The sequence below is a fragment of the Arvicanthis niloticus genome, chromosome 15 (genome assembly GCF_011762505.2).
Source record: "Arvicanthis niloticus isolate mArvNil1 chromosome 15, mArvNil1.pat.X, whole genome shotgun sequence".
Taxonomy (NCBI): Eukaryota; Metazoa; Chordata; class Mammalia; order Rodentia; family Muridae; genus Arvicanthis; species Arvicanthis niloticus.
The window spans coordinates 1,531,641-1,545,925 of record NC_047672.1 but is presented as its reverse complement, the minus strand read 5'-3'; the positions used below and the strand labels follow the sequence as shown (position 1 = coordinate 1,545,925).

Sequence of the window (14,285 nt, the reverse complement as noted above, 5' to 3'; positions counted from 1 at the left end):
AGAGAGAGAGAGAGAGAGAGAGAGAGAGAGAGCAGCTGATAATTTTTACTGTATATATTTTATTCCAATTATTCTTTTAATAAACAAAACTGACATGTTAAGGATGGCGACTTTTATAGACTTGAGGGTGGTCAAGTGGTCCCATCTGGTGTGCAGGCATTTTCCAAGGCCAGTTGCAGGGCACAGGAGGAGCAGGACTGGAGAGTCAGAGAGAAGCATCTGCCTATTTCTGACTCTGTGTCGAGCTACCAGCTCCTCCCCATCCTGTTTTAGACTCCTGCGGCAGTCAGTGTTAACTGTCGACCTGATTGGATCTTAATTAGATTAATTAGGGACCCATCTTAACTATGTGCAGACCATCCCCTGTGTGGGTATTTTGACCTGTGCATAAAATTATGAAAGTGAGTTGAGCAGAAACATGCACCTAATGACCCTTCGTTCCTGACTATGGATGTGTGGGACCAGCTAGCTGCCTGCTCCCAATGCCTCAGCTTCCCTGGTAGACTGTACCCAAACTGTGAGCAGAAAGAAACCCATTCTCTATGCAGTTGCTTTGGTCTGGGCATTTAATCACAGCAATAGGGGAAGAAGTTAATGTAGCTCCTCCCCTTCATCACTGTCTCTGTCATTAAGTTTTATCTATTGCTCCAGCCCTGTCCTCCACAAGTGTGTCCGTCTTTACAGAAGACACACTTCCTTGGACCATTCAAAGAGGCCTTGGGTTTTATGTCAGGAGAGAAAGTCCTGACCATCAGCCACTGCCCAAGTCATCCCCAGAGCCACCTCTTTCAGCCTGCCTGCCTTGACTTTTGACCTTTGGATCCCCTTGGCCTGTGGCTTTGTCTTCCTTCTACCTTGCTGGGGGTGTGAGTGGCTGCTGTTGGACGTTTGGCTTGATGTTCTGAAAGGGAATGGGTGAGCACCACCCATGTTGTGGGAGTTGTTGGCGGCTGGGCCTGACATCCTGATCCTCGCTGGCTCACCTTTCTTGGTATACCGGCTGAAAGGCTGTCAGACAAGTCACAGTGGGAAAGTTCATTCAATGCACCATGTTACCAACAGGAACAAAGGAGCCCGCTGACCCCCTTACCCTCCTGGCATGAGACTCGAGATTTAAATAGAGGGCCAGAGGTTTGAGTCGCCCTGGCTGAGGTGTAGTCCACCCCCATTGACCCATCACTGTCTCAGCTCCAGGGTGGTTTGCAAGGCGGCCTGACAGCTTGTCAGAATGATGTGAAATCTCTTTAATGGAGACAGGGTTGGCACAAAGCCTTTTCCTTGGGAATCTGAGATTCCTGAAGAAGAACCAGTTTCTCAGTTCTCTTGTTTCCATAGTCTATAGCCAAAGGGAGGGACACGGTGTCTCTGTAGACTGCTTCATTCCTTTTTCTTTTTTTCAAGACAGGGTTTCTCTGTGTAGCCCTGGCTGTCCTGGAACTCACTCTGTAGACCAGGCTGGCCTCGAACTCAGAAATCCGCCTGCCTCTGCCTCCCAAGTGCTGGGATTAAAGGCACGTGCCACCACTGCCTGGCTGGCGACAACTTCATTCCTAACAGTATCCTTATGACTGTGTCTCCCTACTGGCTGGGATTAGAAGGCCTCTTGGAGAGGGAGGTGGTTCCCTCCCAGAGCATGGACACTTGTCCCAAGGGCCCAGAGCCTTGACTATGTGCTCTCTTGTCCACCGCAGGACCTGAGTTCCTTTGCCATGCCACTCCTGGATGGAGATGTGGAGACTTCAGAAAAGCATTCTTCTCGGAAGGTAAGACCTCCCTTTTCAAAGCTTCTCACCACCCCACCTGAGATGCCCCCCCCCCCAAAAGCAGGCAGAGTCTGGGATACCCTTCCAAGTTTACTTCCAAGTTCATTCCAGCCTCGGGGCAGCTGTGGCTGAGCCATCCTGAGCCAGCTCCCCTCAAGGGTAATGCCTCCTGTGTTGCTGACTGCTTCAAGGCTATTAGCCATACAGAACCAGGCAAGGAGTCCGGGTGTGGCAGGTGAGGGGTCACAGTGGCCATCAAAGAGGGGGTCAAGGCAGCCTGCAGGTTCCCCTGCAGCTGGGAAGTGGCATCCTAGCACCCACTAACCCAAGTACAAAGATTACAGCAGGGAGGGGCTGCAGCATCTCTGAGAGGCTGTCCAGGGCTCTCCAACCTGGATTAGGGTGGGAGTTCCCATCCTGGAAAAAGGGAGTCTATTCCCTGAGCGTTTGAATCGCATACAATTGAATCAACAAATTGGTTTAGGCCCATGAGGCTCAGTTGGCAGGCAGTCCCCTGCTCCGCCCTGCCCTACCCAAACAACCTTATTAGCAGTTATTGTGACCCAGCCAAAAAGGCTGTCAGAAAATGGCCTGGGGCCTGGGCTGGCAGGCGCCATCAAGCTCAGAGCCTGTAGTGTAGTCAGATCAAGTCCTCTGGTCCTCTGCCCTGTTGTGCTCCACGTAGCCTTTCCTGCATGGAAAACCCACTGGGAACCAAGGCTGAGGCAGAGGTGCTCCGTGGTTGCTGGGGATCTCCCTGGTGGATCATGGAGGTAATCTTGCCTTCTTAAAACATTTGCTCAGAAATAGCCTGACCCATCCTCTGTGCCTGGTGACCAGGAGGAGTGGCTTGTTGTACAGTGGCAGTGCAGACAAAATAGAAGACCAGGGACCTAGAACACATCCCTCTCCCTCATCAACAATCTCTAGATGCAGCTTGGGGGCAGAGCCTCTCCTGAGCAGCTCTGTGTGATGGGAAGGGGTACTGGGGCCAGGGTAGTCATTCCCATGGGTATTGTAACCTAGTGCCCACCCCAGAGAGCACCTGCTTCTGGGCATGGTGCTACCTCCAGTGCCACTGTATCTCAGCCATCTACTGTGAGTGACAGCAAGGAAACAGGGAGGTGAGAGACCCTTTCTGTGGATGTGACTGGAGAAGCCCAAGGTGAGTTAGGGATGCTGCTGGGCTTTCATGGCGGAAGGACGTGAATAAGGGAACAGGTAGACCAGAAGAGGACAGGGCAGTGGGCATGGTGGGGTCTGCCTTCAGGAGCCACATTGGATGAATGAGGCAGTCTGCGTGAGGGTCGCCAGTCACATCAAGTGCGACACCCATCATATCAAGTGCAAGTGTGGGCGGCTGAGGAGCTGAGCCGAGAACTCAGTGTTCAAGACACGTTTCCTTAAATCAGCTTAAAGATAAGCCGGCCTCATCGTCTCACGGGGCTGATGGGAAATGTTCTTCTCCACCACCTCTGCTCCTTGGCTTGTCCAGAGGTACCATATTTGCAGATATTGTGTTTAGCTGCAGAAGCTTCGTCATGATGATTACAAATGAACAAACAAACAAACAAAACACTGCCTCACTCATGACTGATTAGCAGCTGAGCTGGACCCAACTAGAGGTTGCTCAGTGCTAGTCCAGTATGTTCCCCACTGTACCTTAATGTCCTGAACTTCAGGGAAGTGTCCTAAGCAGAACACATCCCACCCCAGTGCTCTTGACTACCTATGATGCTGTCTGAGAACATCAGCAATAGGAAAATGGGATCCCCATGTCTCCCCTCTACACAATCAAATAGATAGGGATCTACCCTGTCTCCTGTCCTTAAGAGGTAGCCTAGCCGTTCCTTGTCATAGTAACATGTCTCTGCATGGCACTCTGGTCAGCTGTCTGTGAGACTATAGTCAGAACTAGCCAAGAAGAATCATTGTTGTCCGCCACCTCGGGGTGGCCAGCCACACTGCAGAGGCTAATCAGAGGGGTCTGTGGAATGGTCCAGCATATGCCCAACAAATGACTGGGTTTCCTCTCCGTGTGCTGACCCTGCGATCCCTGCCGGGCAGTCCTCTCATCCCTAGCCGTAGACAAGACTGTCTCTCTCTGAACATGTCTTCTCCCATACCAACCAGAGCCAGGAATTGTGCTTGCCAGAGGATCGAGGATTAGATGACATCACTGAGAGGCAGGTGCAGAGGGTGCCTGAAACCCAGCAGTTTGAGAAGGGCAGTCAGCACTCTAAGAAGAGGAGCGCCCATGTACTGTTCACTTGCTCTCAGGGAGTGTCCCCTGGACCAGGCTGCAGACATGACTTGATTTCTGCCCATTGCTGGCTGAGGACTGATCTCAGATCCTCTGGAGACCAGCCCACAGAGGAGCCCTGGGAACTTAGTGCAGCTGCTCTCACTTTCCTCTCTTTCAGCCTAAGGTGCTGGACTCATCACTGGATTCCAAGTTTGGTGCTTATGTGCTCGGTTTTGGATTTCCTCTCCCCAGCGCCTTCCCAGTTCCTTTGACCTCTGTCTTGCCAAACCCTCATGGTCTGTCCTGAAGGCAGCCCCCACTGGGCTCCTTCCTCAGCTCCTCTCCCACTATCTCCTCTTCTATTCTGTGGAAAGACAAACTCAGATAAGACCAGAGCAGGGGCTATCCCTAGCCTCAGCTTTCTGACACACATGGAATTTTCCCTGTCTGGGAAATTCTGCCTTCAAGAGCCCAAGTGTTTACTCTCCATTAGCTCCCAAGAAGCGGGCACACACTGGGGAGGCTCACCCATACTCAGAGAGTCATCCAGTTATGTTGATAAGAGTATCAGTTTGCTTCAGTTAGCCTAATAGCCTGGTGTCTAGCCATCCCTGGTGGCTCTAGAGGCGCCCATGGTCTGCTGTTTCCTGCCAGCCTTGTCCGGGAAACAGGCAGGAAAGGATTGGCTCTGTGGAGCAGGTCTCTGTAGGAGAGTCCTCTGTTCTTTTGTCATTTTTAGGGGAAGAAAGTAGAAGGTCTGTTTTCTGGAGCTCCCTTTTCCAACTCCTGGGGCCTGCAATTCTGAATACAGAATGAATTCTCAGTCAGTGAGGTCTCAGGGGCTCCTTGCCAATCACAAAAGATTCAAGTCTTTTATGGCACTTAGCTCTACCCTTCGTATGAGTTCCTGGGTAGACCGTGAATTAGCCCTCTGTATCTGAGACCCGGATCCGTCTCCAGTCCCACTCCAGAATCCTCCTCTACATTGTCTACCATCAGACTTCAGGTCTTCTCTGATCTGGGGTCCTGTGAGAGGTGGGCTTGTTGTCCTGGCAACCCTTCACCTGCTTCCTGCTGTTTCACCTTGTTCTATGGTCTCCTGGGGGCCATTGCTTCCCTGTCTACCTTTGTCTTCTCTCTAGACACCACCTCTTCATCAGGCCAGGCTCACCTGCAAGGCAAGCTACACGGCAAGGGGAGTGCTGTGGGTCAGTCTTCAGGGACTCCAGAGGTGACTCCCTCTGCCTGGCCTTGACTCTTTGATCTTACGAACATTTCCATGATGGTACTAGAGGTGTGTCACGTAAAGCTGCAGGCCTTGAGGTCAGAGCACCCACCAGCTTTATGATGTCTATTCTGGTCCCAGCCAGCACCTTTTGCCATCAGACATGATGGCATCCAGTGCTGAAGAATGGTGGGCCTCACAGACACATGACAGCCAGTGCCTGCCTAGCTCTGGAGCCACCTTGGTCCCCCACAGTCAGGGATCAGGTCCCGGTACCATGTATGGTTCTCATAACTGAGCCGTTACCGAGCTGAGCCTTCCTCCTCTTCCAGACTACAAGTCCCTTCTCTATCAAGAACTCTTTAATGTACAATGCTGCTGCTGGGTGGACATGTGTACAGGACCGCCTGTATGCCACAAACCATGCTAAACATCCCTCCTGTGTATAGCACAGCCAAGCATTTTTGTAGCCCATGAAGCAGTCTAGCATCCCCATGGTACAGAGGAGAGAAAGAAAGACGCAGGGGGCCCGGGTCACTCATCCATCCACACGGACGGTGCAGGACTTGAACTCCGGTCTCTGTACAAATCCTTGCTCATTTTACCACTTGCTTTAGGGAGATGCTCTATTTCTGGTCTGTGTGGTTTCTACGGCAGATGAGGTCCCTCGGCTCCCCGTCATTACTTGGTGGCAATCTATCTACCGCCTGAAGAACCTCTTTCCTTAAAAGTTATTCTCAGAAGTCGTCTTGAGTCCCATAGGAAAATGGGATGGTGGCTAAATTGGCGAGGCAAGGAGTCAAGCTGATCCTTGTAAGTGGGAGGGGAGTTGGTTTGAACTTCTTTCTAGGAAGGTGGCTCAGTTGTAAGATCCTGGTCACATTGTCAGAAGCCATTCAGGAAGGAGTTGGTATCAAGTGAGTCCCACACCTCCACGTGACACCTCCCTAGGGGCAGGTGGAGAATCACGGAGGAAATTGGTGGTCACTGAAGGGGTATCCCCACAGGGGCATCACAGTCTTTGAGATGCCTGATGTTGGAACTCAGGGGCGCCCTCTACTGGTAGGTTCACACATCCACTCTGGGTCAAGGCCCTGGTTACCAGCACAGATCATTTCCAGGGTTTGATCATTGTCCTCTGAGCCTATGACAGTTACTTCATTTCCTTTTCTTTTTGCTGACTTGGGGTCCCCTTAGGTCCCTTGGGTCCCAGTGTCACAAGTGAACTAAGTAGACCCCAGTGATCACCACACACCATATCATTGCTGCAGATCAGTCCCTGTGCTGATGTCACCATGTGAACACACAGCTAGACCTACAAGCTGAGGGTATGACTGTCCGTCAGTTGCAGAAAAGGAAAGAGGGACAGATCTGAGGTCGGAGCCCAGACTGCAGGAAGCAAGCTCCTGAGTACATTCACACAGCAGATACTGGATGGCTTTGAGCTGGAGCCATGGCTTAAAGCTATGGGACCTGGTAGTTTTTTCAGGCTGTAGCTCTGGTTTCGAGTCATCAGTGAAGTCTGGGGTCTTGCTCACACCTTGCCTGACTTCTGTCAGTGACCTCGGCCATTCACATGCCACAGAAGCCTGGAGTAACCTGCCGCCTCCTCACCCAGCATACTCGCCAGTGACCCAAGTGTGCATTCTGGATCATGGAGGCTCATGCTTCTCCTAGGGTAGGGAGGGGTGCAAAGAACCACGGTGTGTCATCAGACCTGGAAAAGGACACATGAGGGCCTTCAGGCACAAAAGCTATTATAAAAACAGTCACTGGACATAGACAGGGTAGTCAAGAGAGACAGGAGTGGTGCTAGGCACCCTCTCCTCACCTTCACATCCCCTCAAGGGCCCTGTTAGACAGCGACACAGGGTGGCCGGGGGCTCCAGGACACGAGCTGACCAGTCCATGGTCAGGCGTCCATGACTGACAATTGGAGCATTCCCTTGTCACCTCTGTGGAAGAGCTCAGGGTTGTTTCTCTGTCTGCTTGGTGAGCGTAAGAAAGGACAGTAACCACAGATCTGCTCCAGTAGAGTTCAGAGTGCCTGGAGCATTGTGACCTCACCCATTTGTCTGTCTTTCTGCAGGTGGACGGTCCCTTTAGCTCAGGCAGCCCCTCCAGAGGACTCTTCTCCAAGGGCCCCCAGCCCCGGCCCTCCAGCCCTGTGTCTGCTCCTGTGAGGCCCAAGACGAGCCCTGGCTCTCCCAAAACTGTGTTCCCGTTCTCCTACCAGGAGTCCCCTCCACGCTCTCCACGCCGGATGAGCTTCAGTGGGATCTTCCGATCCTCATCTAAAGAGTCTTCGCCCAACTCCAACCCGTCTACCTCTCCCGGGGGCATCAGGTTCTTCTCACGGTCCAGAAAAAGTAAGACTTTGATGCTATGGTTTCAGGTGGGTGCTGGGCTGCGAGCGACCTTCCCTACAGCCGCTCGGTCAAGTGTAGCTACTGATGTCTTGGTGCTGGGCCACGCCTTCATGTTCAGTGACATCCATTTCCACCCCGCTGCTTACTGCCTGCACTACTCCTCCCATGTGGTGTCCCTGGTGGTGTGAACTCAGTGGCATATACTAGAAGCTTTCTGAGGTTCACAGTCTGATTTTGGGAAGACATGTCCACCTCAGTGCTCAGGGTGGGTCTGCACCCGAGGTCAGTGGGCTGCCTGGTATGGTCCTCTGTTTGGGATCCTGGCCTTTGACTCTGTTATGGAAGAACCTGGGTTCTTCTCTCTGGGGCTCTGGGCACCTGGAAACATGGACGGGATATATTGGAGGAGGGACATGAAGGAAGTATGTGTGTGTTGGAGCGAGAGCATCTCTCAGACTCATAAATTACTTGTGGTCTGAGGGTGAATATTGTCACTGTCGATCATAAGAAAGGCCAAGGACAACTGTAAAGTAGGTTTGTCTCAGTTTCTTTCCCAGTGCTGTGGTGAAGTATCCTGTCAGATGCAACTTAGGGGAGAAAGGGTTTGTTTAGCTAACAGTTCTATAGAGATATCCATCCTGGCGCGGAAGGCCTGGAGGCAGGAGCAGGAGGCTATTGGTCACATTGCACACTCAGGAAGCAGAACGTAAACAGCAAGTGGAGCCAGGCTTTAAAAAAAAAAAAAAAGAAAGAAAGAAAAGAAAAAGAAAGATAGGTTCAACCGCTCCCCAAGACCCACCTCTTAAGGATGCTACAGCTTTCCCAGACAGCCCCACAGCTGGGATCATGTGGTCAAACAGGAGCCTGAGAGGGCCATTCCACACTTAAACTACCACAGACAGCTTGCTTCCTCCCTGCCTATCTTTCCCCCAGTTTTCTGAGAATGTTTGTTTGCCTGGAGAGTGGGAAGGAACTTCCCATTGAAAGAGTGGCATTTGCATCTCTTGTCTCACGAGACCCGCCGTGGAGACACTTCAGTCTTTCTGAGTTAGGAGTTATTATGAGGGTTCCCTTTTCTTAGTATTTTGTGTACATGAGTGGCTTGTGGGACATTGTCCCAGGGACAGCAGCTCCTCTGCTTTCTGCGAACCGGTAATACACACATCATACCGTGACTGAGCCATGGCTGGTGTGACAGCGATCCTTGAGGCCAACATTTCCCAGGGGAAAAGCTGAGCAGCTACGTAGCTCAGTCATGAGCAGAATGTTCTAGAGAACTTCTTCCAGTTGTTGGACCACACCCTAAGACTCTCACAGTTGTCCCTCACAATTTAGTAAAGTGCTGGTTCCAGGATCCACTATGGATACCAAACAGCCAAAGATACCCAAATCCCTTATATAGGAATAGCATAGCCGTTGCATAAGCCTGTATAATCTTATACTCTTAGAAACATTTATAATATTTCTTAGTGTGTATGACTGTTTTGTTTGCGTGTTTGGCAGTATACCATGTATGTGTAAGTGCCCAAGGAGGCCAGAAGAGGAGCTATTGGATGTGATCACAGGCTCTCCGGGCAGAAGTGCATGGCGCCTCTTCCATTTTAGTCTTCTTAAAGGTACCACGATGTTCAGGCCAGGTGGGCTTATGAAGGCTGCTTTCCCACATCTTCCTAGGCAGCTGTGGATTGGGCCTAGAAAGAGTTATGCAATGTCTCAGAGCTTCACAAAAAGATGAAACTTGATTGGGCTGAGCTGAAGGGACTTGGCTTCTTGGGCGAAGCCCCTAGGATGAGGGGAGACTTCACAGATCAAATCTTTCTCCAGAGCAGTTGCTGTTGTTGCCCTTGAACCACCATGCCCAGCTCCTGGGTTTTTCTACACCCATCAGCTACCAGTGTGCAGTTCTGGAGCGGGAGCCCAAAGCGGCAGTTTCAGCTGGCCTGGTATGAGGCTGCCTTTGAGGGTAGACAACGTGCCTACTTTCTCTGAGGCCTGGACACCCTTTCCTGGATTAAAGTACCTAGACAACACAGTGCTCCTCACAGCCGGAGAATTCATTTCCCTGTTCACAGGAGCTTTCTGGTGACAGTCCCATGGCACCCTGTGTCCATTGCAGGCATGTCAGGAGGGCATCACTTATTACTCAGAGTCCTGAGAGGGCTTTCCTGTCTGGTCTCTTTACCAAGAATAGCTGTGCATCTGATCAGCTGCCCCACTTTTGTCTAGAGTGGACAGTAATCATAGAATGGCCCAGTTTTCCTGTCTGTACTGCCTGCTCGTTGTCTTTGACCCATATTTGTACAAAAGGACCTTGGGGTGTGTCATGCCTTGCTTCTGAAGCTGGTTTTGGTCCCCACTCTTGTGCTAACACCCTACCGTGGCTTTGTTTTTTGAAACTAGGTCTTCCTGTGTTGCCCAGGTTAGCCTCCAAATTGCTATGTAGCACAGGGTAGCTTCAGCATAATCTTCATGCCCCTGCCTTCCACATGCTGGGATTATAGGCAAGTGCCATTGCATATAGCTTCACTTCTTGATTTTTAAACAAGAAAGACAGTTTATTGGGGTTGGGGGGAGTACATATCTAGATTGTAAAAAGGACTCAGCTCAGCTCAGGATTCAGGAAGAGAAGGGATACCGCTAGCTCCTGGGGACTTGATGGCAAGAATGTACAGCCTGTTTGTTTGTTTGTTTGTTTGATTGATTGATTGTTTGATTGATTGATTGATTCAATCCATAAAGCCCCCTGGGTTGTGTCTTTGATTCCCTCCATAGTGTACCTGAGTAGCAAAGCAAGGATGCCTGAGTCACTCAGTGCTGGATGCCTAAGACTAGGCAATGGACTGGTGGGCAGTTACACACCTGCAATAGCAGAGGAGTGACCTCACCATCTAGAGGCTGCATCAAGGTGCTGGCCGAAGCATGCATAGTCTGTGTCTGCCATGGGGAGATCTGTCCCAGGCCTGCGGTCAATTTCTAAGACCCCATACCTCAATCTCTGTGACAGTTTGGATCTGAACTGTCCCCACAGGCTCATGTTCTGAGCATTTGCTTCCTAGCTGACAGTGCAGCTTGGGGAGGCTGTGGGACCTTTGGGTTTAGCTAGGAGAAGTAGGTCTCCAGGGCCAGGCCTTTGAATTTGATAGCCCAACCCTGGTTCTAGATGCCCTCTAGACTCATGCAAGGAGCTGCCACTACCTGCTCCTGCACCACAAACTTGACCACAGGCCTTCCCCACCACGGCTAACTGAAACCTTTGAAACCGTGAGCTGAAGTAAGATGTCCTACCTTTCTGTTGTTCTGCACAGAGCCACAGGTGTAGCTAACACTCTGCCTCCACTGCGGGTGAGCCTTCTTTCCTCAAAAGAACAGTGGTCATGTGAGACGAAGGGCTGTCCTATTCTAAAATAATCCCACTTCAAGTAATGACATCTGCAGTGACTTTATCTCCAAACAAGGCCACGTCTGAGGTTCTGAGAAAGACATACATTTGGGTTCCAAACTTATCAGCCCAACTGCCAGCCACAACTGTGGCTCCAGCTAGGCCTGGTGTTTCTGACCTTTGACATTTGTTTTGTCTCCTTTGCACGGCTAAATCTGTCTCCTCCTACTGGGGAAAGCTCTTCTTTGTTTTCTTTTGTTGCTGTTATTTCTTTTGACTTTGCAACAGGAATCTCAATATGTATCATACTGTAGCAACTCATGGTCCTCCTGCCTCAGCCTCCTGAGTGCTGACATGACAAGCATGTGCTCCCATGTCTGACTCCTGTTTCTGTTAAAATGTGAAGGAAAACCAGAACAAACAAAAACCAGTGGAAAGCTGGTTACCCAGCCTCAGCATAGCCTATGGGCAAGACCACTGAGGGGGGCAGCTCATCCATGGAGCTCTGATGGCCTTGAGGTGCTCTGAATGGATTAGAACTCCAAGTCAGGTGGAGGTGGGGCTTTCAGGTAGGACTGGACTAGAATTGGATGAGAGCCACAAGCCTAAAGCCCAGAACTGGTGTGAAGAAGATAGCAGGGAGTTCAAGGTTCCCAGGGCACAGGCTGTCCAACAGTGTGGGGGGGGGGGGGGGCTGCGCTAGTGCCCAGCCCGTTGATTATCAGGACAGCCTAGACAAGCAGCTATAAGGCCCCCACGAAGGGAGAACCTCACCCAAGCCTCAGGAATTCTCGGCCACCCACTAACTCACAAGACACCAAACTTGATGCAATCAGCAAGAGGTATATTTCAATCAACATGTTGAGGTCAAGACCTGTAGCCCATGCAGGGACAATGGGGTCTGACCCTGGGGCTTTGGAGACAGAATTTAAAGCCAAAAACCACAACTCAGAGAGGGGGGGAACCACAACCCATGGGGAGTGAAGGAGGGTTATTGGAGAGTATCTGTGGAAAGTCCCAGTCCATTATTCAGTTTGTGACAGGGTCCAAGGAACAGTCATGGGGAACATTTTGTATAGGCTATTCTCTAAGAGCCTATTCGTAACCAACCATCTATCTTGTGGTCAGCCAAGTTCCTGAAACACAAAGCTCACGACCAAGCTGACCTGCACTCTTGGTTCTGCTCTGCCTGTTAGGAGTGTTTGAAAATTTTTTTAAACCTTTCACAGCCATTGCTGATGGCTCACCAACAGTGGGATGAAGAGCTGACTCAGCAATCAGTGCTTGCTGCTCTTCCATAGAACCCAAGTTAATTTTTCAGCACACATGGGACAGCTTACAATCCCCTATAGCTCCAGTTTCAGGGGATTTGACACCCCTTGCTGGCTTCTAGGGATACCTGTATACACATGGCAAACACACACACACACGTGTGCACACATAGGCACATGCAAGCATGCATGTACATATGCACACACATACTTACACAGGCATGCATATCTTTTTTAAACAAAAGACAACATCAGCAGCCAGCTCACATAGACAGTGCATTATGTTTTGCGTTTTTAATGTCCTGACTGGAAGAGGAAGTAGATGGTTCAGGCCCTCCACATATTCTCATGTTATGACCCCTGGGGAGAGATCTTCCCACTCTTCCACAACCAAGTCTGAAGGGGCTAGGCTAGCAGAGCTGAACATGCACCTTACCTGGGAGTCTTCTCCAGACCTAGCTTCTCTTGGAAGTAAATTCAGCACAAGAGTTTGGGAGCCTCTAGGGTCCACTCTGTGTGACAGCCAGGGCGAGCACAGATCAGGGGTCAGTCCTGTCACCCCAGCCAGGTGATCTCCAAGCGCTTGGCCTCAGACCTTCTTCTGCATCATGTGCTTCCTTCTCCAGGTCATGTACTTCCTTCTCCAGGTCATGTATTTCCTTCTCCAGGCCATGCATTTCCTTCTCCAGGTCATGTATTTCCTTCTCCAGGTCATGCACTTCCTTCTCCAGGTCATGCACTTCCTTCTCCAGGTCATGCACTTTCTTTCCAGGTCATGCACTTTCTTCTCCAGGTCATGTATTTCCTTCTCCAGGTCATGTATTTCCTTCTCCAGGTCATGCACTTCCTTCTCCAGGTCATGCACTTCCTCCTCCAGGTCATGCACTTCCTTCTCCGGGTCATGTACTTCCTTCTCCAGGTCATGCATTTTCTTCTCTAGGTCATGTGCTTCCTACTCTATGTGCCCTGCCCTTCACATGAAACTCTTGTGTCAGTTCTGAGAAATGCAGACTCTAGATGTGTCTTGAAGAACAGGAGGGTGCCTTCTAGGAGAAAGCTAACTCTGGCTGCCTAGGAACTTAGAATCCTTTGACAGTCTGTCTGGACCATTACTTGTGCCAGGAGGAAGCAGGTTGCCCCCAAGGCTTTCTTTCCAGTGTGGCCCAAGCTCTACACACTCCCTGAATAGCTTGTGTGAGATCCTGGCTTTCTTACCTTTGTTGAACTTTTCATTTCTGCTTATGAGAGCATCTGTGTGCATGTGGAGACCAGAGGCCAAATTTATCTGTTTGTTTATTTGTTTTTGAGACTGGGTTTCTTACTGACCCTGGAGTTGACCAATAGCTAGGCTTGCTGGCCAGCCAGGTTCTCAGGGATCCTCCTGTCTCTGTCTCGGCACCTGGCTTCATATTCTTCATATTCAGGCCCTCCTGGCTGTGTGGAGAGCACTTTACCAACCGGGCCATCTCCCCAGCTCCTTTGGCCCCTTTTAAATCAGACAAAGTTGTCTCGTGTGCCGATTGCTGAATGAATTTTCTTTAGTCTCACCTCCCCACCTTTGTGCTCTCCTAAGCTTCCAGCCACCATTGTTGTCTCTGAAACTCCTTTAGACAAATCTTCCGGAAATTTATTTCTCCAGCCTGCTCCTGCCCTGCCCACCTGTGCTAGGAAACTGGATTTCCTAAGTGGTTTTTTTTTAATTGCTGTAAATGAAGATGGCAGGACTCTGTAATCCTGTGGACTGAGTCACCCACCACCATTAGGGATTACCTAGTGTGGCCATATAGTGAGTGACCAGGCCAGGACTACAAGGGTGGGGAGGGGGTTATGGGTGGGGGGAGCAGGGACAAGAACGTCAAGTTACAGGGGCTAAAGCCAGTGAGGAACTGGGCAAGCTAAATTTATTTCAGGTGGTTTCATTCTCACAGCAATGGTTAAAGGTTGGCATGTGCCCCCCTCCAACCCTGAATAATGTGTTGACATCCCTTGTCACCCCAAAAGGTAGCCTCATTTGGAAATAGGATCTCTGCAGA

The 14,285-nt window shown here is 50.6% G+C and overlaps 1 protein-coding gene across 4 annotated transcripts in view; it reads left to right on the top strand.

Moving 5' to 3' along the window:
• Window positions 1-14,285, top strand: part of Prkag2 (protein kinase AMP-activated non-catalytic subunit gamma 2) — a 245,056-nt gene that overhangs the window by 71,794 nt on the left and 158,977 nt on the right. For 3 of the 4 annotated variants that reach the window (XM_034519331.2, XM_076913253.1, XM_076913255.1), the window contains exons 2-3: window positions 1,692-1,763; window positions 7,323-7,602. In XM_034519331.2, coding sequence (XP_034375222.1) covers window positions 1,692-1,763; window positions 7,323-7,602 — 352 coding nt within the window. Of the gene's footprint in view, window positions 1-1,691; window positions 1,764-7,322; window positions 7,629-14,285 lie in introns of those variants that run through there. The other variant, XM_076913257.1, reaches the window with a different exon arrangement.